This window comes from Natator depressus, chromosome 3 (assembly GCF_965152275.1).
Source record: "Natator depressus isolate rNatDep1 chromosome 3, rNatDep2.hap1, whole genome shotgun sequence".
NCBI lineage: Eukaryota > Metazoa > Chordata > Testudines > Cheloniidae > Natator > Natator depressus.
In genome coordinates, this window is record NC_134236.1 from 169,714,755 (window position 1) to 169,737,275 (window position 22,521).

Here is a 22,521-nt window from a genome sequence, read left to right on the forward strand (position 1 = left end):
TCCTCCCCCCCGGCAACTTCCGGCAGCCACCGCACCATAGAGCTACCCCGGAAGCATAGAGCGGCCCCACTCGCAACCAGCTACCACAGAGTTCGCCCTCCCGCCTGAAACTCGGCAGCCGCTCGCGTTGGAGCCGTAGCCAGTCGGCGCCAGAGGCAGACCCCACCACGCCGTTACCGTCCCCAAAGCCTGCGGCGGCGCCGACAGCCTCACCTCCGCCTGAGCACAGCGTCAGCTTCAGGCCCCTCCCCGCTGGGCCCTGCAGCCGTCACGGGGGCGGCCCCTCCCCTGGCGGAGCCCGAGCGGGAGGTGCAGCCCCTGCCTTACACCCCATCGTCCCTCGGCCAGCCGCGAGCCAGGGCCTCCCGCTGCCCGGGGGGGGGGGGGGGGGGGAGAATGGGCTTCGGGCGCCATTTTCCAGTTCGCGCCTGCGCACTTCGTCCCGTGCTTGGCCCTTTTGCACCAGAAGAGGCGCCCTTCGAACAGCCGCCAGCCCCTCCCCCACCCACCCCGCCTCCGGCGCGCTCCTGGGCGGCGCTGCCTGGGAGGAACCCAGGGGGGAGCGGGCGGCGGCCGGGGGCTGATCCATACGGGTCCTTGAAATGCTAGTTAACGCTGCTCAACAATCGGTTCTGCCCTGGCTGGAGCCGGGACAGGCTGAGCGCGGCTCGAAGGCGTCTCCCGCCCACCGAGCGCCCATACCCAGACTGCGTCTGTCCAGTGTCACCCCCGGCGTGGTGGGCTGGGCGCGCCCCCCCTGCTCGTTCACAGCTTCGCTTACAATCGCTCTAGGCCGGCGCTGCTCTCAGGGGGTTTAGAGGCGTCCGTAGCCACGACTGCAAAACAAGACAGAGCACGCAGGGACAGTGACAGACTTTGCAACAGCCAGTACCACACCGACCCTCTCGGTGCCCACCCAAGCTCCGGCGTGGGACTGACTACAAACTTAAGAAAATCAAATCAAAAGTAAAACGCAGCTGTAAACCGTTCAGGCAAATGTAGCTGATTAGAACTCTGTGAAAAGCTTTTGAAACTCCACTGTTTGTTCAAAGTGCTTTACACAAATAGTGATTAAATACAGGTTTCAGAGTAACAGCCGTGTTAGTCTGTAGTGGCAAAAAGAAAAGGAGGACTTGTGGCACCTTAGAGACTAACCAATTAATTTGAGCATGAGCTTTTGTGAGCTACAGCTCACTTCATTGGATGCATCCGGTGAAGTGAGCTGTAGCTCACGAAAGCTCATGCTCAAATAAATTGGTTAGTCTCTAAGGTGCCACAAGTCCTCCTTTTCTTTTAGTGATTAAATAGTGTGTACACACTTCTCTGTCCCTTTAGAGAGCCTCTGAGCACGTGCAAATTTCTTAAAGCCACCCCATAAACTCTGTACTCAGCCAAACATGAATACAACTGAACTTTCCCACTGTGCTCTGGGCTGTTTTCATGCCACCACTTCATGGAATGACCTCTCTATTCTTTGCCAAATTGCCACATCCCTCCTAAAAATTCAATTTTTCTATCATTTCCAGAAAAAATAATATATAGTAATATATTAACAAGTACTACCTACCAGTAATATAATACGGCTTCTGTATTTTTTGTACACCCAAAACTTACACCAGAGTCTAGGGGAGTTTCAGACGCACAAGGAATGCAGTTTTAAGACCCTTGATAGGGAATTTTCAAGGGAGTAAGAAAGAAAGAAAGGGAAGCTCTTTCTGGATTTGGATTCTAGTTGTAGAACATTCCAAAATATCCAAGCAAGCATATATCAGCAGCAGAAATGTTGAGACAAGAGTATACCAGATGAAGGAGAGGACAGAGTTCTTCAGCTATTTATTTGACAGATATGTTTCCAAAACAAGATTAAACACACTATTGTTTGTTTTAGGGTTATGGCACCTCAGAAATTTAAAAGATGAAATAATCTTCTCTCTCTTTCTGAACATATGGATGTAATACTTTTTACTGTGACCAACTATGCCAAAAATGTTAACGCTGTGTATGAGAAGGGGCAGGGGGGGAAAACAACACACTTTTTACTGGAATGATTTTGGAATCCTAGTTACCAGATATAGAATCACAGAATCTTAGAAATGTAGGTCTGGAAGGGACCATCAAGTCCAGCCATCGACACTGTGGAAGGACCAAGTAAACCTAGACCATCCCTGACAGGTGCTTACCAATATGTTTTAAAAAAACCTCTGATGGGGATACCCTAGTTCCAGAGCTTAACTACCCTTGTAGTTAGAAAGTTTTTCTTAATATCTAACCTAAATCTCCCCTGCTGCAGATTAAGCCCATTACTTTCTGTCCTACCTTCAGTGGACATGCAGAACAATTGATCACAGTCCTCTTTATAACAGCCCTTAATATTTTTAAAGGTTTATCAGGTCACCCTCCCCCCATAGTCTTCTTTTCTCAAGACTAAACATGTCCAGTTTTTGTAACCTTTCCTCACAGGTCAGGTTTTCTAAATCTTTTATCATTTTTTGTTCCTCTCCTTTGGACTCCCTCCCATTTGTCCACATCTTTCCTAAAGCGTGGGACACAGAAATGGACACAGTACTCCAGCTGAGGCCTCACCAGTGCCATATAGCAGAATTAAGAAATGCTCTTTTAAAAATCATCTATAAAGTAACTATATGTGTATTATTACATATATATAACTTTGTTGTCAACCCCCCAATTTTTAACAGATTAATTTATTTAAAAGAAATTTTCATTACGGTAGCAAAACCCAACAAACTACATTTTATCAAAAGTATAAAATTCACTAGAAAATACTGTCCTCTTTTTGGCAAACTGTTACATAAAACCCTTAGATTTACAAATACAACAATTACTTGTTACAAAAGAAACAGAACTGAATTGTCTATACATAGTGCTTTTTGATATGTACCAAGTATATGGAATCCAAACAAAAAACATCAGAAAAACAAAAACAAATATTAAATTGTGAAATTAAGCCATCCTAGTGCAAATCTGAATAAGTTACATCCTGAAATTAAATTGCATGCAAGTCAGATGCTAATAATATGAAGCTATATCTGGAAGAGATCACAAACTACATTAAATATGTAGTTTTTATTTCCATTGCTTTCCCACCCAAAAGTAAATATATATTTTTACACTGGAGCTCCTAAAATATTTACAAACCTTCTAATAAAATATATCAGTTAAATATATTTGAAAATAAGATGATTTTTTCCATAAAATATATTGATTTTCTTTCTATGTACAGACTTTACCAAAGAACTAAATCCAATAGTGAAACCATCCCATAATACATAGTTTTGCATCAGCAACTATTAGCAAGAAAATAACTTTTCTGAAATAAAACTAAACCACATTTAGACACATGTAGGCAGAACAGCATCTGTATAACATCAGACTGTGCAACATTTTAAGAATATGGAGTCAGTGTTTGAGGCCTAACTTATTTAATACTATTTCAGGAATCTGCCTTCTTTCTTTAAACACAATCTCTTTGGTTATTTTCAACTAATTTTTATCATTTTCATGGGTGTAAAATTAAAAGTATGCCTGTTTCATCTTGAAGATTAGGGAATAGTTATGTGGATTTAACACAGACATCTGGCTAATCTTTAGTTAGAAGGAACACACTTTTTTTTTTTTTTTCCAAATTGCTTCTCTGGGGTCAAATCCAAAAATTTCTACAATATTTTTACTCAAATTCTTCTTCAGGCAAAACTCCCATTGACTGCAATGAAAGTTTTGCCTGAGTTCGGCAGGATTGTCCCTTCAAGACTCTCCATATGCAGACTCCTTCTACCAACATACGAGGAGTGCCACTTCCACAGCATGCTTCCACTTTCTCTCCAGTTCGACTGAAGAAGTCTCTTCACAAAGGAGCCCTTAGGGTTCAAAGCTCCATAGGTTTGGAGGGGAAGAGATGGGATGGGCTCTAGTCAAGTCTTTCCACCTTAAGCCCACAAACTCCAATGCAAGTTACTGCATACAAAGGCCCTGATCCTGCAAATACTTAAATGTCTGTAGACTCCACTCACAAGAGTCTAAACTTCTGTGGACTGCCCAGAGTATAGGAGTCATGCTCCAGGGCGTGGCAGAGAGCCAACTGGAAGTGCAGGCACATAGGCCTTCTGTCAGATCTCCTGAGATTCACAGGCATAGTGGGTGGAACCATCTTTTGTTCCACAGAAAGAGGGGAAAGAAACTCCATCCACCAACAAAAGAATTCACAGGAAGCTTGCAACTTGAAAATGATGAGTGGTTTCAACTTACCTACAAGGGTCATTCTTGATTAGTAGAGCATTTGACTCTAAGTAAGAACTTGAGGATTTTGCCTTGTATGTTTGGCTTTGACACAAAAACGGTCTCTTTACTCAAGTAATAATCCTGTGTAGACATGGGTCCTGATTCTCACTGGCTTTGCACCTTGCGTAGTCATTTACACCTGTCTATGGTGAGTGAAGAAACACTATTTCACAGTATTCTACCCCCATTTTGTATTCATTTTGTACAAGGGGAAGACTGTGGAGAACCAGGCTCAACATCTTGCTTGATCTGGTTAAGACTACATTTTGAGACTCCACAAATTGTCAGATATTGTGGCAAATGAATGAAATATTCTTATTGTAAAAAAAATAGAAGGAATGGGGAAGATCTGAAATGATTTACATACAAATGTGTTATAAAATTTGCAGTATTGTTCTCCTACGCAGGATTCACGAGAGCATCAGTGTTATCAGTGAAGCCTCTAAAACATTTACAGCATTTTATTTCAAGAAGAGCTCACAAACTGCCACTTAGTAATGAAAGGTCATGCACCCAAACACTGTCTAATTCTGCACGTGGTTTAGGTGCAACTCTAGGACTACAGTACTGTGTATCTGTGGAGAATGTACCAAACCAAGGTCAATACAGATTAGGTTAGAGAGATCTTGTGTGCAGATCTTGGCCAAAGGAAAAAAAAAAGGGGGGGGGGCGGCGGGGGGGGAGTTAATGTAAGCATTTTCCCAACTTTGCTGGATAAATGTCACACTGAATACATAAAAATCTGAGTTTGATGTAAAGGCAAGTGAATACTCAAAAACAGCACAAGAATATTTCAGGCCAGGAAGGATTAAAAAAAAGTATCTGTTTAAATTTCCAGAAGTGTTCTTTTGAAAGAGAGTAGATATACCAACAACATCCCTCCCCCAGTTTTGTCTTGGGGGAAAGAATGTCTCTTAGCATTTATTGTCTTCTGGAATATGCTCCTGCACTGCTCAATTGTACAAAATCTCTAAAACCTCTGGGATGGCTACTGAACAGTGTGATTTACTGTCACAATAGAAGGTATCTCCAGTGCTGTCCAATTACAAAGGCACAGCTCCTAATCCAGTGTTCCAGTTAGAGAATGAGTTTTTGCCACACTTTAACTGAAGTGAACCACTATAGAATCATCTTCAATTCTCAGACTGGGTCATTCAGAAACCAGTGGATCTCTCTCTTTTGAATCCTATTAAAATGGAAGCTCTAAAATGTACAGTATAAACAATATCTTTTGTAAGCAGACTAACAGGTACAGGTTGAGCAGCGTTCTGTTGAATGGAGGCTAGTCACTCTTGTAATTATTTCATATTTAGTCAGATTTCTTTTCGTTCCAGATACAACAAGAAGGCAAAACAGAAGAACACATCAAGTCAGCATCTCCAACAAATATGAGGTACTATCATAAAAACACTACAAGGTCCATTGCAGGCAATTAATCCAGTCAGAAGTGCACAACAATAGCTCCTTCCTGGTAAATAGGACCAAAGTGAGATGTGTAAAATGAAACCGTCCAGGTTAGACTGAACTGAGAATAAGAAAATTCTGAAGAGTTAAAGATTAAAGTTCCTCCCATAGAAGGTTTGGAAGGAAATGGAAATAGAAACATGAATTTCTCTGTTGTATTTGTGGTTTTGAATAATCTCAGTGAAGCAGAACCCAGATAAAACACCTTATAAGAATATTTGTGCCAATTATTTATTTTTCCCCAACAAACAAACTGATTAAAAAAATGGGTGGGAAGCATATCTTCTCCCTAGACCTGGATAAACGAATTACCATTTTTAAACAGGTAGTTTAAAATGAATGGGAAATAAACAGGTTGTCCAGGTTTCCTGACGGATACATTCAGGATGTTTTCAGTAGCTGTCTGCATGTGACAACTCTACATTTACAACTCTGCATCATCCTGAAGTAAATCTGCATCTTCTTCATCCAACAAGAGGTCAGCATCCATGACTTCAGTCTCTTCCATGACATCTCCTAACTCCTGAACAACATCATCTTCAAGGTCGTCTACATGCTCAACATGTTTAATCAAACTCAAATGATCCAGAGGGATCACACCATGTCCAACTGGCCCAGTAGTTCTTGCAATAGTGGCTGCCATTTCTGCTGCAACAGCAGCTTTCTGAGCCTTCTGCCTTTGCTGTTCTTCCTGTTGCCTGTGAGTCTTCATATGAGCATTGCGACTTTTGATTTTGAAAAACACCCTAAAATTTCAAGAAAAGAAAGAACATTTCAGATGACATCCTATTGCCTCTATTGAAAAATACAATGATGTGCTTTGCTTTCTTGCCTTGAAAGAGATGATGGTGAAGAGAAATCTATGTACAACTTGGAGGATTTCAGGGAGCGATTATCAGGTTTCTGCAATCTAATAATAATATAGACAATTGTATGCTCTCTTCATTTAAACATTTATATGAACCCAATTGCTGCTGTTACTGAGTGCCTCACAACTGTCAGTGCACTTATCCTCCGAACACCCCTATCAGGTAAGGGAGTGCTAATATCCCCATTTTACAGATGTGAAAACTGAGGCAGAGAGAGACTAAGGTGGGATTCACAAAGTATTTAGGCACGTAAATATCTCTGTAAATCCCACCCTCAGTGATTTGCTCACAGTCACATAGGAAGATGAAGTGAGCTATAGCTCACAAAAGCTTATTCTCAAATAAATTTGTTAGTCTCTAAGGTGCCACAAGTCCTCCTTTTCTTTTTGTGAATACAGACTAACATGGCTGCTACTCTGAAAGTTGTGGAATAGGAAACTGAATCCAAGTTTTCGGAGTCCCCGGCTAGTGCCCTAACCGCTGGAGCCCCCTTCCTCCCTATCTTTTGGAAGGGTTAATTTATGCTTTTTAGCTACCCCTTCCTAGGATATCACATCAATCTACTGCAGCACTGCCAACTCCCAACACATAACAATCATCAGTCAGGTTTCCCAAAATCATGGTTGACTTTTGCTGAAGGGAAGAGTTCTGTGAAGACTGCCACAGAATACAGAATTGAAATCCTAACATTTCAAAACCCAGCTACTTAGAGTAGAGACCTTGACACTATTAAACTGCTCAGCTGGTTTATCCTGGAATAGCATCAGACTTCGCAATTTTGAAAACAGTATCTGCACCCAAAATGTCTGCTTTACGTGACACTTTCATAAAAGTGGCTTTTAAGACTTCAACCCTTGTGGGCAGGAACAGACATAGCCAGGTCACTTGATGTGGCTGTATTGATTTTATGTATTACATTTTCAACACTTCAGATGTCCAGAATACCACATCAGCTGAACAGAAACTAAATCAGTTGAGCCAACTGAGTGTTTTACGCCTCCTGGAAACAAAATCCAAATGAGGAGACTTTGATATCATCAACAAAAATGCTAGGGTTATCTGCCTCCCTCTGCTGGAACTAGGAAGTATAACTCTTGCATAGTGACTACCAAGAAATTGAAAGAGACTGAATGCAGTAGGCAAACTGTCCCAAACTCTCAAATGATATCCAAAGCAGTTTCTCAAAACAGATTAGGGTAGGTGGCTTGTGGGCGCATTCCAATGGTTGTTTTTTTTTGGTGGATGGAGGAAGGAAAATGTCACGACATGTCAAAGGAAACTAAAACTCCTTTGAGGCAACCATGGGAAAATAAATAATTACTAGAAACCTGTTGAAGTTCTATTTCTTTGGAATATGAGCAGATAAACTTTCTGTACTACTACAGACAGACAGACATAGTCCCTTACTTGCCACACTCTTTACAAGGAAAAATTGTCGTTGGGTCCGTCTCGCCACTTGTTGTGCTGTGGGCAGGGGAGCTCTTGACGGAGCAGTATCCACTCTGCGTGCCAGATTTTTGCTTTGTACCTGGAACAGTGCATCGTGGTTTTGTCACCTGGTTTGTACCACCATGAATTCGAGCGTGGCCATTTAGTGCTTGTCTGGAGCTGAACACCTGAGGGGAAAAAAAAATTCCATTAGACCAGCAACTCAGAAAGAGAAATACATTTAATTTACATTATATTGATATATAGACAACTGCACTGGTTAATAATACAAAAAACACATTTAGCCAATTCTGTTCTCAATTATACCTGGTTGAAATTAAAGATTTACTCATTATAGAAACAGAAATGGACCATAATGAGTGGCATTCCCAGTTATTTCATTATATTATCCTTCTAATATACAAAAATACCTAGATCTTATATGGAGCTTTTCAACCATACATCTCACAGTACTTTACAAAGGGGCTAAGTATTTTATCCCTATTTTATAGATGGGAAGTCTAAGAGACAGAGAGGTGAAATGACTTGCCCAGCAAATCAGTGGCAAGGTCAAAAACAGAACCCTAGTCTCTTGAGTCCACCACAATACTGCTCCCCTTATGCTTTAAAGATATCAAATACACCTACAGCACCACAGTTTGGCATTTCACAGATAAAAGAGGCTGCGGAAAACATGAGACTTTGAAGGGGTGGCAGGTCTACGGGTGCACCAAGAGCTATAGGTGGTGGTTCAGGAGATTTCTGCATTTCACTTTCCTCTTCTTTTACATATTTTCTTTCTTCTTCCATCTCCTCCTCATCCTCTAAATCTTCCTCTTCCCCACTTGTCTGAAATTAAAATTAAATTTAAGGAAAACTAAAAATTTGATCCAAGAATAAAAGAAAGGCATAAAACTAGCGACAGTTCTGAAACACAGCATCAGTCTCTTCCTTCAGGGTTCTTGGTTTAACATTTTTATTTGTCCCACAATGGAGGACTTTTCATGTCTTATTCATAACAAAATGATCATCTATCCATAGCTGCACAGAGTTCTGTAATATGACACAAAACTGCCCTCATCTTTATTATAAAGCTGTGGTGTCTACATATCCCAGCATGCAATGCTTCATATTGATCTGGGTGGCAATATATAACATGAACACACACATGCACGCAAGCAAAATTACCTGCTAAAAACAGTGTCTACTTTAAAAATGCTCAAATAACTGTGGCATTGAACTCGCATGCAAACTCAGACTTCTTGCCAGGGTAGGAAAATTACCTTTCCAAAGACATAGGCTAATCATCTATAGGAGTAACTATCCAACTTTTCATATGTATAGAATTGCTACTGTAATTCTCAGTATATATCCACATACACACACGTATGCATCTAGAAAAGCGTGCACATATTTTTCTGTTACAGTACTACCAGCAGCAGAAGCACACACAGGACATACATGTGTCTAGACCAGAATTTGATATACAGTGGTAGAAATGCTTGTACCATGAATACATTTCAGTTTTCACCATTAGAAAGATGAATGAAACTGCACTGCATGCCCCGCCCCCTTCCACACATGCACACACTGAATTTTTGTAGGGGTTAGTTTTATGTTGATTTTTTAAAGCTCACCAGGCAGTCATCTCTTATTTCTGCTAGACGTGTTCTGTGTCTCCGTCCCAGATGCATGATTTTCTTCCAGGTATAGTAGTATTCCACACACTGTGCAACTGTCTTAGACTTAACCTATAGTGTCAAGCGACAGTACAAATATTCCAACAACAAAATGTTAAAAAGGCTGTTTTGTTTTTGTCTGTCTATGAAAAACAATAATAATAAAGATAACAGACTCAATTTCTGACAGCCCCATCTTTTTTCATTTCTGCAGTCCAAGATAAAACTACAAATCTGAGTTTCAATGTAGTTGCTTTGTGAACATTCCTGTAAGATATTCCCAGACAAAAAAAACCCACTATGGTGTTTAGAACCCTGCAAATCTGTGGGTATCCACTTTATATCTGTGGGCCATTTTTGTGGATAGCAGCTCGAATGCGGATACAAATTTTGTATGTGCACAGGGCTATGGAGTGCAGCACAGACTCACCAGAGCAGGTGGAGGGGCCTAGGCTCCCAGCTGCCAGCATGGCTCTCCCCGACTCAGCTCCAGCCAGGGCTCAAAGCCGCATCCCGGCCATAAGAGCGAGGCGGGCTGCTGTGGGGAGCCGCGGTGGACTCTCTACCTGCCCTGGACAGGGAGCCTGAGCAGCCCCTGCAGCCCATGACCCTGCCCCCCAGGCTCCCCACCCAGGGCAGGCAGAGGGTCTGCGCTGTGGCTCCTCACAGCTGCCTGCCCGGCTCTTACGGTGGCTGGGCTGAGGATTTGAGGCACACGCACCCCGCCCCTGCTGGAGCTGAGTTGGGGAGAGCCGCGCTGGTAGCTGTGAGGATCCAGCCCAGAGCCGCAGACCCTCCACCTGCCTTCAGCTGGGTGGGGAGCCTGGGGACAAGACTGGGCGATGCGCTCAGCCCGCCCCCAACTATGGGCAGGTGGAGGGTCTGCTGGGGCTCCCGAGGGCTGCCTGGGCTCCCCGGCTGGGCTCCACGCTGGCCTGGCCGGGGGCGGTGTGAGTGTGGGGGAGGGGCGTGGAAGAAGAGGGGAAAGGGAGAGCGTATGTTATGTTGGATCATATTAAAGAAGTTCTGTATTAAAATCACAAATGAGTTTGATTCCCCATAGTTTAAATTCCAGGGTATTACTAATTAAGAGGTCTCTTGGTTTTTGGTCTCTTGTTTTTACTGTTTCTCTCCCTTTCTGTGTGAAACTTGCAAGCTGCTAATTGTGTTAGTACATTGGAAGACAGAGTCTGTTCTCAAAGCAATACTTTGTAACAACTACTCACACAGAGACTCAAAGCGATACTTTGTAACAACAGAAACAGCACACAGAGACTCCCCGCCCTTTTGTTGTATTTATCTCGCTTTGTTAACAATTGTGATTAAAATAGAGATAAAGGATGTATGTGGATGGATTCTTGGTGTGGATAATAAATGAATGATCAGGGAGGTGCCAGCCTAAGAATCCAGTGTCCAACGGCCGAAGAAGGCGTCAAGTGGAAACAACCAGAGGACCCCTGGAGGGCAGACTGGAATCCACCCAACAGCCTCAAGAACAAGGTAGCATCTGGCAGCACGGAGCCGTCAGGAACGTGCCATCTGCTGATTGATTCAGCAACAGTACAATGAAGCAATTCCCATAGACTGGCATAGGAATAAATTCCTATAAAAAGGACTCTAGAAAGTGAGAACTTTGGGGTCTGATTCTGCAAACCAACTTCCAGGAGCATCAGATGAGCATCTGACAAGGCCCTGCTCCCTCCTCGTGTCCAGGCCACCTGGCCAGCGGCTTGGCACGAGCAACTCTAAGGCTGGTAACTATGGTAACAACCTTGCAGAACCTGTGTGTGTGTGTATGAATGAATGTGTGAATAAATATGAAACTGAATGGAATGTTACAGCTATAACTAACTGCTTACTATGATTCTTTCTGTATTCGCAATAAATGTGGCATTTTGCCTTTTCCCCTTTAACAAGATCCTGCTGGTTTTTATTTTACTGGTATAACAGGTAGACAATTTTTGTATCCACATCTGATCCGCACATTTTTCTATCTGCGCAGGGCTCTAACAGTGTTGACTGATGGTACACAGCAGTAACTGACGGGTAAAAATCCTCAGAAGAATATTGTGGTCGTGTAACCACAATACACAACACTTCCTCTATACAAAACAACCATTAAAAAGCCACAAAACTTGAATTAAAGTTTAACTTACACAAACCCAAACATTTTGAGCATGGAAAATGACAATTGAGATACCTCAGCTCTGCCCCGAGAGAGATGCCAGCTTCCCATCTTTCCTTCTTTGGGGGTGGAATACCAAAAACATGCCCCAGAAAAATACTGCCTTTATTATCTCTCTGATACTAAGTGGGGTGTTTCACGAACACTGTGACCTGGTGCCATATTTTCATGATCTGATCCAAGAAAGCTACTATACCAAGAGACACTACCTCAATGTCACATGAAACTTGTATAATCGTCTGACACAGAATCACAGGTCCAATCTAAGGTGCCAAGAGCTCTCTCCACACCTTGAAGTATCAGCCCCCTCAGACCCAGTCTAGCCCCCAATGGACTAAAATTTGACGAGGCTGGAAAGGTATTTTTTGATGGCCCAATGAAAATCCTTTGAGTTACGCCTGAGTTTTCTTTCTTTCTCCTCCCACACCCTCAGGTGTGTAGGGTGTCAACCAGTTTCCGCCATTTATTTTTGTCTTGTGCTGGTCTGTTCAGGCTTTGGAGAGTCACGTGGACAGATTTGGGTTTTAAAAACACACTTTGAGCATGCACACTAGAGTTTATTGTTACTTTAAAAAGTAACTAAATTTCTAACCTTCTATTGGTGCAGCACATGCATGCATATATAGACATACACCCACACTATATATATACACACACACACACAATATATATATATTTCATTATGCAATCTCTTTAACTTCCATTGGTTCTGTGATTGCAGTAAGTCAGTCTATCACTAAGGGGTGAAGAGCAGGAGGACAGATTCAAACTGAATGTGGCAAATAAAGAACAAAAGATTATAAATGGCAAAGACCAAAACAGAAGCCTCCTTACCATTTTCTGTACAAAAATAAAATCTTTGCTGTAAGTGGATAATGCTTTGTTAAACAGCCTTCTTTCTAGAGGTGTCCACATGTCAGATCCTAAAACAAATGAAATAATTATAAACAACTTGTCCTCCAATTGCCAGCCTCCATCTTTGTTCGTATGATAGTCTGTTAGGGCAGGGGACTGGGAGTCGGGACTGCTTGCTTGTAATCCCTGCTATAAAACAAATTCATTGCGAGACCCTGGACAAGTTGCTTCTCTGTGATTCAGTCCCTTCCATCTCCAAAATGGGGATGGTACTTAACTATTTCATAGGAGTCTGGCAGAGACTGAAAAGTGCTTTGAGATGCTTGGATGGAAGGTGCCAAGTATTATTATTATTTGCCAGATTGACTGCCCAGGAAAAAAAAATTTTCATCTCTCAAAATCAGAATTGAAATCTGGTGTGGACGACTCAAAGCGAGTTGGTGCTCTCACTGAAATCCCTAGTGGGTATTAGTCAAACAGGAGGAACACAGGAGCTGCTCTCCTGGATCAGGCCAATATTCTGTCTGCAAGTAGACAGCACTACATGTTTCAGAGGAAGGAGCAAGAAACCTTTTAGTGGACAGTTGTGGGATAAACTGACCATGTGTCTGACATTGCTTCCCAACTCTGTTAGTGCTTGGTTTATGCTCCAAAACGTCAGGGTTTTTAGCACTTTTAAAAATCCTGTGTAACAGAACTGTGGATCTTCTCATTATCCATATATTATATATATATATATATGCCTCACCCTTTTCTGAGTCCTACTAAGTTCTTTCTGCCGTCCTGTGGCACTGAGCTCCATGGGCTAATTATGCCTTGTGTAAAAATGTATATCCTTTTACCAACTTTCAGTTTTTATTGCTTTTCAATTTCATCCTATACTTATCAATTTGCTCCTGCACCTCCCTTTTGACATTCTTAATCAAAGAAACGGTGCCTCAATTTTATTAACTGAAAAGAGTAGGCCTAGGACACCTATCCCCCCAATATCTTCTGTTGTGAAGACAGAGAGCATTTAGCTTCTCTTCAGTGATATTTATCCTCTTGTTCTCTGAAGGCACTTCTCATATCAGAGAGAAAGCAATATTAGAAATTTCTATCTACCTTTACATGAAATCTTTTTGTATGGCCCTTGTAGAATGGGACTGACCTCACAGGGTGAGTTTCATTCATTGTTCTGTTATCCCCTCAGGGTTGTCTTCTGACTCACTGCTTTGTATGCAGTCGTTTCTCCAATTCTGGATCTCTACTACTTAGTATCTTCCCCTATTTGCATAACCTTCATATACACCTAATTCTCCCCTTGAGCAGCTCATCACTCCAGTCTCTCTAGGTCTCTCTGCTTGTTTACCTGATCTGGTCTTGTGCAAATTTACTGCTCCACCCTTCTGTGCCTCACTTTCTTAATCGGTTAAAATGGGAACAATACTTTTATCTCAGTGGAATGTAGTGAAGTTTAGTTATTTTTTATTGATCTTTTGAGATCTTGGTATGAAAACAGCTGTGTGTTATGACTCAAACTGTAGCTTTTTCTCAAAATTGTACATCTTTAACGCTTTCAAAGAAAGATGCGGAGGCATGAGCTCCAGCAAACAACTTCATTTGTCTCTTCTTTTCTTATGAATTATTACAATGAACCGAGGGTTAATTTACTGTACACCTAAGGGGATTCCAGCTTTGTACGGTTTCCTGGAAGTTGTGGTGTTATCAGCAGGGGCCCTAATATGAATATTAGGATTAATTAAAGCAGCCTAATTAACTAGGATAAAACCTCTGTAGGAAAAGTAACAGGAGAAAAGCTGTTTTTAACTCTGGTTGCTGGGAAACTGACTTTGTACTTGCTGGCCGTGGGAAACACAGAGAGTGTGTATAGGGGGATCTGCAATGCAGTAAGATAGAACTGAGACCTTGGAATACGGAGCAGTTTTTAAAGCAGGTCTTTATATTTCAGCAATTCATCCTATATTCCACTGTATTTGTCATACTGAGACTGTTACTGCACTGATTAACTGACAGTAATCTCTTCTGCAAAATGGGGCGGGAGGAGGGGAGCACTGTGTCTGAGTCAATCATTTCAATGGGCCAGTTCAGGCCCACTATAGGCGTAGGATGAGGAACATGTAACATGGTACACGGCCTACATACAAAAAAGTGCCATATATATTGGATGTTTACAGATTGATAGGAGCACACTGCTGTTTCATGTGGTCTGTCTCTCTTACGTATTCCTAAACTGAGAGCACTGCAGAGCTGAGACGTTCCAAGGCCCAACAAACAAAATCCTAGTACAGCCCAAAGGACTATAACAGAGCTTTTGTTTTGGGTCCAGGTTATTTTAGAGACCACCTCTTTCTGAATGTCACATTCTGACCTCTGTCTCTAAAATAAACAAACTGGAGTGCAATTGCTAATAGTCCTCAGTTTAGAACGTCCACCATTCTTGGTGGATGAGTGAGGAGCCCTAAAATTTCAAATTTCCTTCCCTCATTAGCCTGATGATGTCTGAGTGTGCTGACTTTCAAAGTACAATTCAAAGCCCACTTACCCACTCATTCTTTTGCCTGAAATGTATTTTGAGGGGGGATTAGGACTCTCTCATATTTGGGGAATTGTTTGCATTCTCATGAGTCAGCATTGTGTTCTGTTTTGATCTAGCTCTGCTTTAATGGATACATATGCACCAAGGAGCGGTGATAAATGAAATTTATATTTTTGGGGGGATGGACCAAACCATACAAATTATTAATCCAAATGCCACTAAACATATAAAGTTTGAATTCAACTAATTCTTGCAGTTAGATTATTTTCCTGCAATAACAAATCCCATATGCCTAGAGCAGCTGACTGACCATTATCACCAAATAAATTACCAGGTAAACCCTGTAAATAGCTAGAAAGGGATCGTCAATATGAGATACAACTGTATATTGCATTGAAGAACTTCAGAGAGAAGTTTTGTACTTTGGCTTTTTGTATTTTAATGGGGTTTAAACCTGGATTGGAGAGATTATAATTTATCATGTAGTGTACTGAGTAAGGTTCAGGTTTCTTTGTCTGCTTGAGAAATTCTGGTCTCTTCACCCCACCTGGCAAACAACAGGGTACTCTGATGCCCACAGCTGTAGTGCTAGTTGACAGGTATTAGCATTTAACTGGAATTCTATCTTGTGAGATATGCGAAGAAAGCAAGAGCCTCCTCTTGTGTTGCCTTTGTCATTGTGAACCACTTGCAGAAAATGATGGAAATATGTTTGAATGAAAATGAATTCTTAAAATCTAGCATTTCCCAGCCTTTAACCCCTTGCCAAAATCTCTCCTCTAGGTTCTGATCTTTATTTCACTCTTATTGGCTAAATACAGATCCGAACAACATTAGGTGACCAGAGGCCAGGGCTGCACACATCACTTGCAGTAACCAAGTAACAGAGTAGGGGCTTTTCTTGCAATAGAAGTATCTCTTCTGCAAGAAAAAATCATTGACAATTTTCTCTTCAGTCTTCTGTGGGAAAGACAATTGGTTTTCTCTTGGTGGAAGAGAGAATCTTCCACTTGAAGGAATTGCTCAGGAAAAGCACCTACCACGTGTTTCATCCAAACAGAAGACCCACATGCAGGCACAGTGTCTTTTTAGTACCTAATCTTATTAAGGTTGCACATGTACTTCCATAGTGAATTTCAAGTTGTTAATTTATCCTTAAAAGGAGAGAAACTGTGGACTAGACTTGCCCCTGCATCTAAGCTCCATTTGGCCAAGGGGAGTGGCATGGGAATCATGGAGCTGCCTGATAAATTGCGATGGTATGAGTCTTCCCTGGTGTTTTAGAGCAACCTAGGGATTGCTCCAAGTTACACCAGTGGAGGATCACCATAGTATAGCTTTCAGAGTAGCAGCCGTGTTAGCCTGTATTCGCAAAAAGAAAAGGAGTACTAGTGGCACCTTAGAGACTAACCAATTTATTTGAGCATAAGCTTTCGTGAGCTACAGCTCACTTCATCGGATGCATTCTTCATGCCCCTATTTTGGGATGGCAGCTGGCACATGTGCCAAGCTGCAAACATTAAACCAGCGGAGAACCCCCCCCCCCTCCCCCCCCGCCCGCCATGTGCATTCCCCCCTGGGTCGCCAGACAAAACTGGGCTCATCTGCACTTCCTAGGTAGCACAATGGGCTCTGACTGGAAGCCAGAATTTGGCCTTGTACATTTTGATTATCCAAGCATCAGGAGATTCCTGAATTGTTTCCTTTTGAGTGCAAGCTGGAGACAATGGCTAGGCTTAGACAAGAAATCTTGCTATAGAACCTGGGTTGGTTTTGCAGGGACAGTTGATAGACACAGGATGTGAGGTGGTGGGGTGAGAAGGGACCTACCCTCACCTATCGTCCTTATCCTGTAATCTTTAGTAACAGCACATTCATCTAAATAGCTGGCCAGGGTATATGTTTCACAAAGTATTTTCAAACTATGAACAAGAGGAGACTCCCATTATGTTTGTTAAGTAGAAGAGCTAGATCTGTTTGTTTTAGGCTAGATGCAAACAATGATTTTGCATTCAGTAACTGTGAAAACACTTGCAAGAGTTATACTCTAAGCTGAACTTTGCACTTTTCATGCAATGACCATAAACGTCCAAATATTTAAGCATCACAACATCTATACGAGGAAGGTAAGATTGTACAACGATGACACTTTGGTATAAAGAGGCTAAGGCACCAGCCCCAAGGTACACAGCAAGCTAGATATTTAACACAAATGCCAAGAATTTCGATCAGTTTTGGATCTGAATTAATGGCAGAAATTAGCCTAAATTGTTACAAATATCTATTAAGAATAGTGATGTACCAAAACCCCACAAAAAACAAGGAAGAGTATTCTTACAATCTGAAGATTCATCTCTCCATTATTAAGAATTTTCCCTTTTAGTTACAGGAAATGATAGTTTGAGGTGCTACCAGATGTTTTTTGTAGCATCAACTTTTTATTTAGAAACTTTATTTTACAGACCAGCATAGTTTACAGGTTAATATACCAAATTAATATGGTTTGTTTCGTCTTTTTTTGCATGACATGAAACAAAGCAAAGTAGTATTAATGTAGCCAAGTACTGTTTGGTTACGAAAACCTGACCAGAAATGATGCCAGAGAGGAAAAATCTCTGCTACTCTAAACAAAGGGAAAGAATAAAAGTATCAGGCAGCCTGTAGTTTTAATTTTACGCAAAATTATGTGCGCTTACCCTGTGCTCTTTTATAAATGTAAATTCACACATACAGATTGTTTAGAAACCTACCAGCATAATGGTAATTTGCCAAAGGATGACACTTCAATCTTACTGGCTTCCTCAACAGCAGCATTTCCAGGGCAACCTACAAAACAAACACGGAAGAACAGAATAAAAAAACCCTCAGTTATTTACTGTGTATAAATGTGAACAGAATAAGCTTAACAAGTATTACAGTATGGGACTGGATTCAGTATCAATTGGGTTAATTTTCCACATCCTTATACTAAAAATCATCACCAAATTACTCTCCAAGACCTACTTATGCTTCATCCCCTATAAGAAGTCACCCCCAACTAATCAACTAAAGGTGGCCAGGCTGATGTGCGGCCAGTGTTAGAGGATATTATTTATTTTTAAAAAAACAAAAATAAATATCCTTTACTTGGAACAATGCAGTTGTGCATAAAACTAACCTATGTAACCAAGTGATGTTCTACAGTTCCCCTCACCTTCCCTTCCCCATTTCCTCCTCCTCGTTGTTACCTTCACTGGTTGCATCTTGCCTTAAATTAGATGGTAAGTTCTTTGGAGAGGGACTTTATCTTTCTATTTGTTTGTACAGCCCTTTGGATGCTACTATAACACCACCATCCCCGAAAAGTTCAACTTTTTAAATGAATTATCCACACGAGAACAGCAAGCAACAACACACTACAATTCTGGACAATTAAACACAGATTTGACAAGGTTTCACAGGAGCTGGAAGAAGACTGAGTCCTGTGGGTCTTTCCATTAAAACGAGGAGAAACCTTGGGTAATGTTAGCACAGGAGAATGCCTTGTATGGTATTAAAATACACAAAGCCAAGGACTAAGTGACATTAGTCATCCAAGGAGTATAAGAAACTTCTAGAAAGGCCCTGCCTTGCGATCTAATTTATTAACAATGAAAGGAAGTGGTCAGTCCCCAGCATCATTACAGGGCAGGTTCATGGCATCACTGCCAATCTATCAGGAAAGTTCTTTTGTGTGGCAAAATCTAAAGCCATTTCATTAAAAAAAAAAAAACAAACAAACAAAAAAAACCAGTTACCTACCTTTCGTAACTGTTGTTCTTCGAGATGTGCTGGTCACATCCATTCCATGCTAGGTGCGCGCGCCCACATGTGCGGTTGTTGGAGATTTCTGCCTTAGCGGTACCCATAGGGCCAGCTGTCGTGCCTTCTAGCATGCTGTGCCCATGCGGCAATATATTAGGCACTGCCGGCCCACGCCCTCTCAGTTCCTTCTTGCCAACAACTCCGACAGAGGGGCAGGAGGGCGGGTCATGGAATGGACATGAGCAACACATCTCACAGAACAGTTACGAAAGGCAGGTAACTGTTTTTGTTTCTTCAAGTGCTTGCTCATGTCGATTCCATTCTAGGTGATTCGCAAGCAGTATCAATGGAGGCGGGCTTGGAGTTCACGGTTGTGGAGCCTGCACAACTCTGCGCTGTCTCTCGCCTGCTGGGTCAGCGCATAGTGCGACGCGAACGTACGGACAGATGACCAGGTGGCGGCCCAACAGACCTCTTGATTTGGGACCTGTGCCTCGTAGGCCACCGAAGACGCCTGCACTCTAGTGGAATGAGCCGTCACAATCGCTGGCGAGGCCACTTTCGCCAGCTCATAGCACTGGCGGATACACCCCATGATCCAAGACGAAATTCTCTGGGCTGACACTGGGCAGCCCTTCATCCTGTCTGCAACAGCAATGAACAACTGCGTTGACTTACGGAACGACTGTGTTGTATTGATGTAGAAGGCCAGTGCCCGTCTGATGTCCAGCGTATGCAGCCTGCGCTTATCTGATGCATGAGGCTTCAGACAGGACCGGTAAGTAGATGTCCTGGCCCATGTGGAACTGGGACACAACCTTGGGAAGAAAAGCCGGATGCAGGCGCAGCTGGACCTTGTCCTTGTACAAGACCATAGAGGGTAGCTCCAACATGAGTGCCCTGATCTCGGACACCCGCCAAGCTGATGTTATGGCAACCAGGAAGGACACATTCCAGAAAAGGAGCAGGAGGGAGCAGGAAGCTAGGGGTTCAAAGGGAGGCCCATGAGCTTCGAGAGCACCAGATTCAGATCCCCTGGGGGAACCGGGTCACAAATGTGCAGGTACAGGCCTGCTAGACCTTTCAAGAATCGTGCCGTTATGGGACGGGCAAAGACAGACATGCCCTGAAGCGGAGGGTGGAATGCAGAAATGGCCGCCAGGTGCATCTTGACCGAAGACAGCTTTAAGTGCAGCAAATAGTCCAGGATGACCTGCAACGAGGCCTCCTCAGGACGAATGTGCTTGTCCGAGGTCCAACATGCGAAGCGCTTCCACTTGGCCACAACGGTAGCCCTGGTGGAGGGCTTTCTGCTGCCCAGCAGGACCTCTTGGACTGCGCGGAGCAGTCCCGCTTGTCCATGCTCAGCCATGGAGCAGCCATGCCATCAGGTGCAGGTTCGGGTGCAGCAGATGGCTGCGATTCTGGGACAGCAGATCTGGACGGAGAGGTACCTGCAGCGGGTCGGCCACCGAAAGACTCAGCAGCATGCGAACCAGTGTTGGCGAGGCCACACTGGGGCTATGAGCATGACCCACGCCCTGTCTTGCTTCACCTTTATCAGGACCCTTTGGATAAGGCAGAAAGGCGTACATCAGCACTACCAACCATGGGGTCAGGAAGGCATCCGACAAGGAACCCTTGTCCCTGCCGTATAGAGAGCAGAACACGTGGCACTTCCTGTTCTGCCTGGACGCAAACAGGTCCCTCCACCGTCGGAAGATCAGGTCGACCACCTCCGGATGGAGGAACCACTCGTGCCAAGAGGAGAAGGTCCTGCTGAGGCAATCTGCCAGGATGTTTCTGGTTCCAGGTAAGTGAGCAGCCATCAGGTAAATGGCGTTCTGCACAGAAAGGTCCCAGTGACTGAGTGCCTCTTGACACAGAACAGAGGACTTGACGCTGCCCTACCTGTTGATGTAATACATCGCGGCCGTGTTGTCTGTGAGGACCTGCACCACCTTGCCTTTTAGATGGGGCAAAAATGCCTGACAGGCCAGGTGCACCGCCTTGAGCTCCCTGACGTCGATATGAAGAGCTAAGTCGTGCTACATCCAGCGACCTTGGGTGCCGAGCTCACCCAGGTGGGCTCCCCACCCTAGATCTGGTGCGTCTGAGGACTGTGAGTGCTTGCTCTAGGGGGTGCCTGCTGGGAACATAACCATGGAGAGCCACGTTTGCAGGGGGTCGCAGATGAAGCCGGGCATGCTTGACCACATATGTGCATGCTGCCATATGACCCATCAGCCACAGGCAAGTGTGGGCCGTGGTGATCAGATGTGTCCTCTCGTGGGCAATGAGATGCACCATGGCCTGAAAGAATGCTTCCGGAAGGAAGGCCCTAGCTCGCATGGAATTAAGAACCACTACAATGAACTCTCTGCGCTGGACCGCCGTGAACATGGACTTTTCTGTTTTTATTAACAGGCCAAGGTTGTTGCAAGTGGACCATACCAGATTGAGGCTTCTCCATATCTGTCCCGGTGACCTGCCCTTGATGAGCCAATCATCTAGGTATGGGAAGATCTGGACGCCGCAACATCTGAGATAAACTGCTACTGGCACCAGGCATTTCACGAACACCATGGGGGCCGAGGACAGGCCAAAGTATAGCGCCGTGACCTGGACGTGGCGCCCCACCACTATAAAAAGCAGGAACTGTCTGTGTCCTGGACCTGTGGAGACATGGAAGTAAGTGTCCTTTAAGTTGAGAGTGGCGTACCAGTCCCCCAGATCCAGGGAGGGGACAATGGAGGCTACGGAGACCATGGAGAACTTCAACTTCTTGAGACTTGTTGAGGCCATGCAGATCCAGGATGGGTCTGAGGCCCCCCTGGGCCTTCGGGATTTGAAAGTAACGGGAGTAGAATCCTCTTCCTTCCATGTCCTGAGGAACCGCCTCCACAGCCCCCAACTACAGGAGCTTCTTGATCTCATGAACCAGGGAGTTGCTCGTGAGAGGGGTCCCTGAAGAGGGACAGGGAAGCAGGGGGTTGGGGAAGGAGGTGTATCCAGAAACTGCAGGGTGTAGCCCTGAGCTACTATGTCCAGGACCCGCAGTCTGAGGTAACCCGTGACCAGGCCGAGCGGTAGGGGGAAAGATGGTTGAGGAAAGGATGGGCAGAAATCGACTGGCTGACTGGGCGTCGCTCTTGAGCTCACCCTCAAAATGATTGCTTTTGCCCCTCCAAGTTCTTAGTGGGTCCGAGCTGGACTGGCGAGCGAAAGGAAGAAGGGCGGCAATGGCTAAACCCAGGGTCCCTTCTCCCTGTAGGTCCCTGCCAGGCTTGCTGAGGCCTCGACGGCAGTGGAGGCCAGAATGGCTTTCTGGCTGACTGTGGGATATGTATGCCCAACAAGCGAAGGGTAGCCTTAGTGTTCTTCAGCCCGGGAAGTCTGGCGTCAGTTTGATCAGAGAAGAGC

At 43.7% G+C, this 22,521-nt stretch overlaps 1 protein-coding gene across 1 annotated transcript in view; it reads right to left on the reverse strand.

The window, feature by feature from the left end:
* Window positions 1–4,929: 4,929 nt before the first annotated feature.
* The window catches only part of TRERF1 (transcriptional regulating factor 1), a 138,986-nt gene continuing 121,394 nt past the window's right edge, over window positions 4,930–22,521 (reverse strand). Inside the window, exons 12-17 of the mRNA XM_074949330.1 lie at window positions 18,066–18,141; window positions 12,756–12,844; window positions 9,695–9,808; window positions 8,706–8,906; window positions 8,037–8,245; window positions 4,930–6,506 (exon numbers count right to left, since the gene is read on the reverse strand). Of these exons, the coding sequence (XP_074805431.1) occupies window positions 6,185–6,506; window positions 8,037–8,245; window positions 8,706–8,906; window positions 9,695–9,808; window positions 12,756–12,844; window positions 18,066–18,141 (1,011 nt within the window). The 3' untranslated portion in view covers window positions 4,930–6,184. The remainder of the gene's footprint in view (window positions 6,507–8,036; window positions 8,246–8,705; window positions 8,907–9,694; window positions 9,809–12,755; window positions 12,845–18,065; window positions 18,142–22,521) is intronic.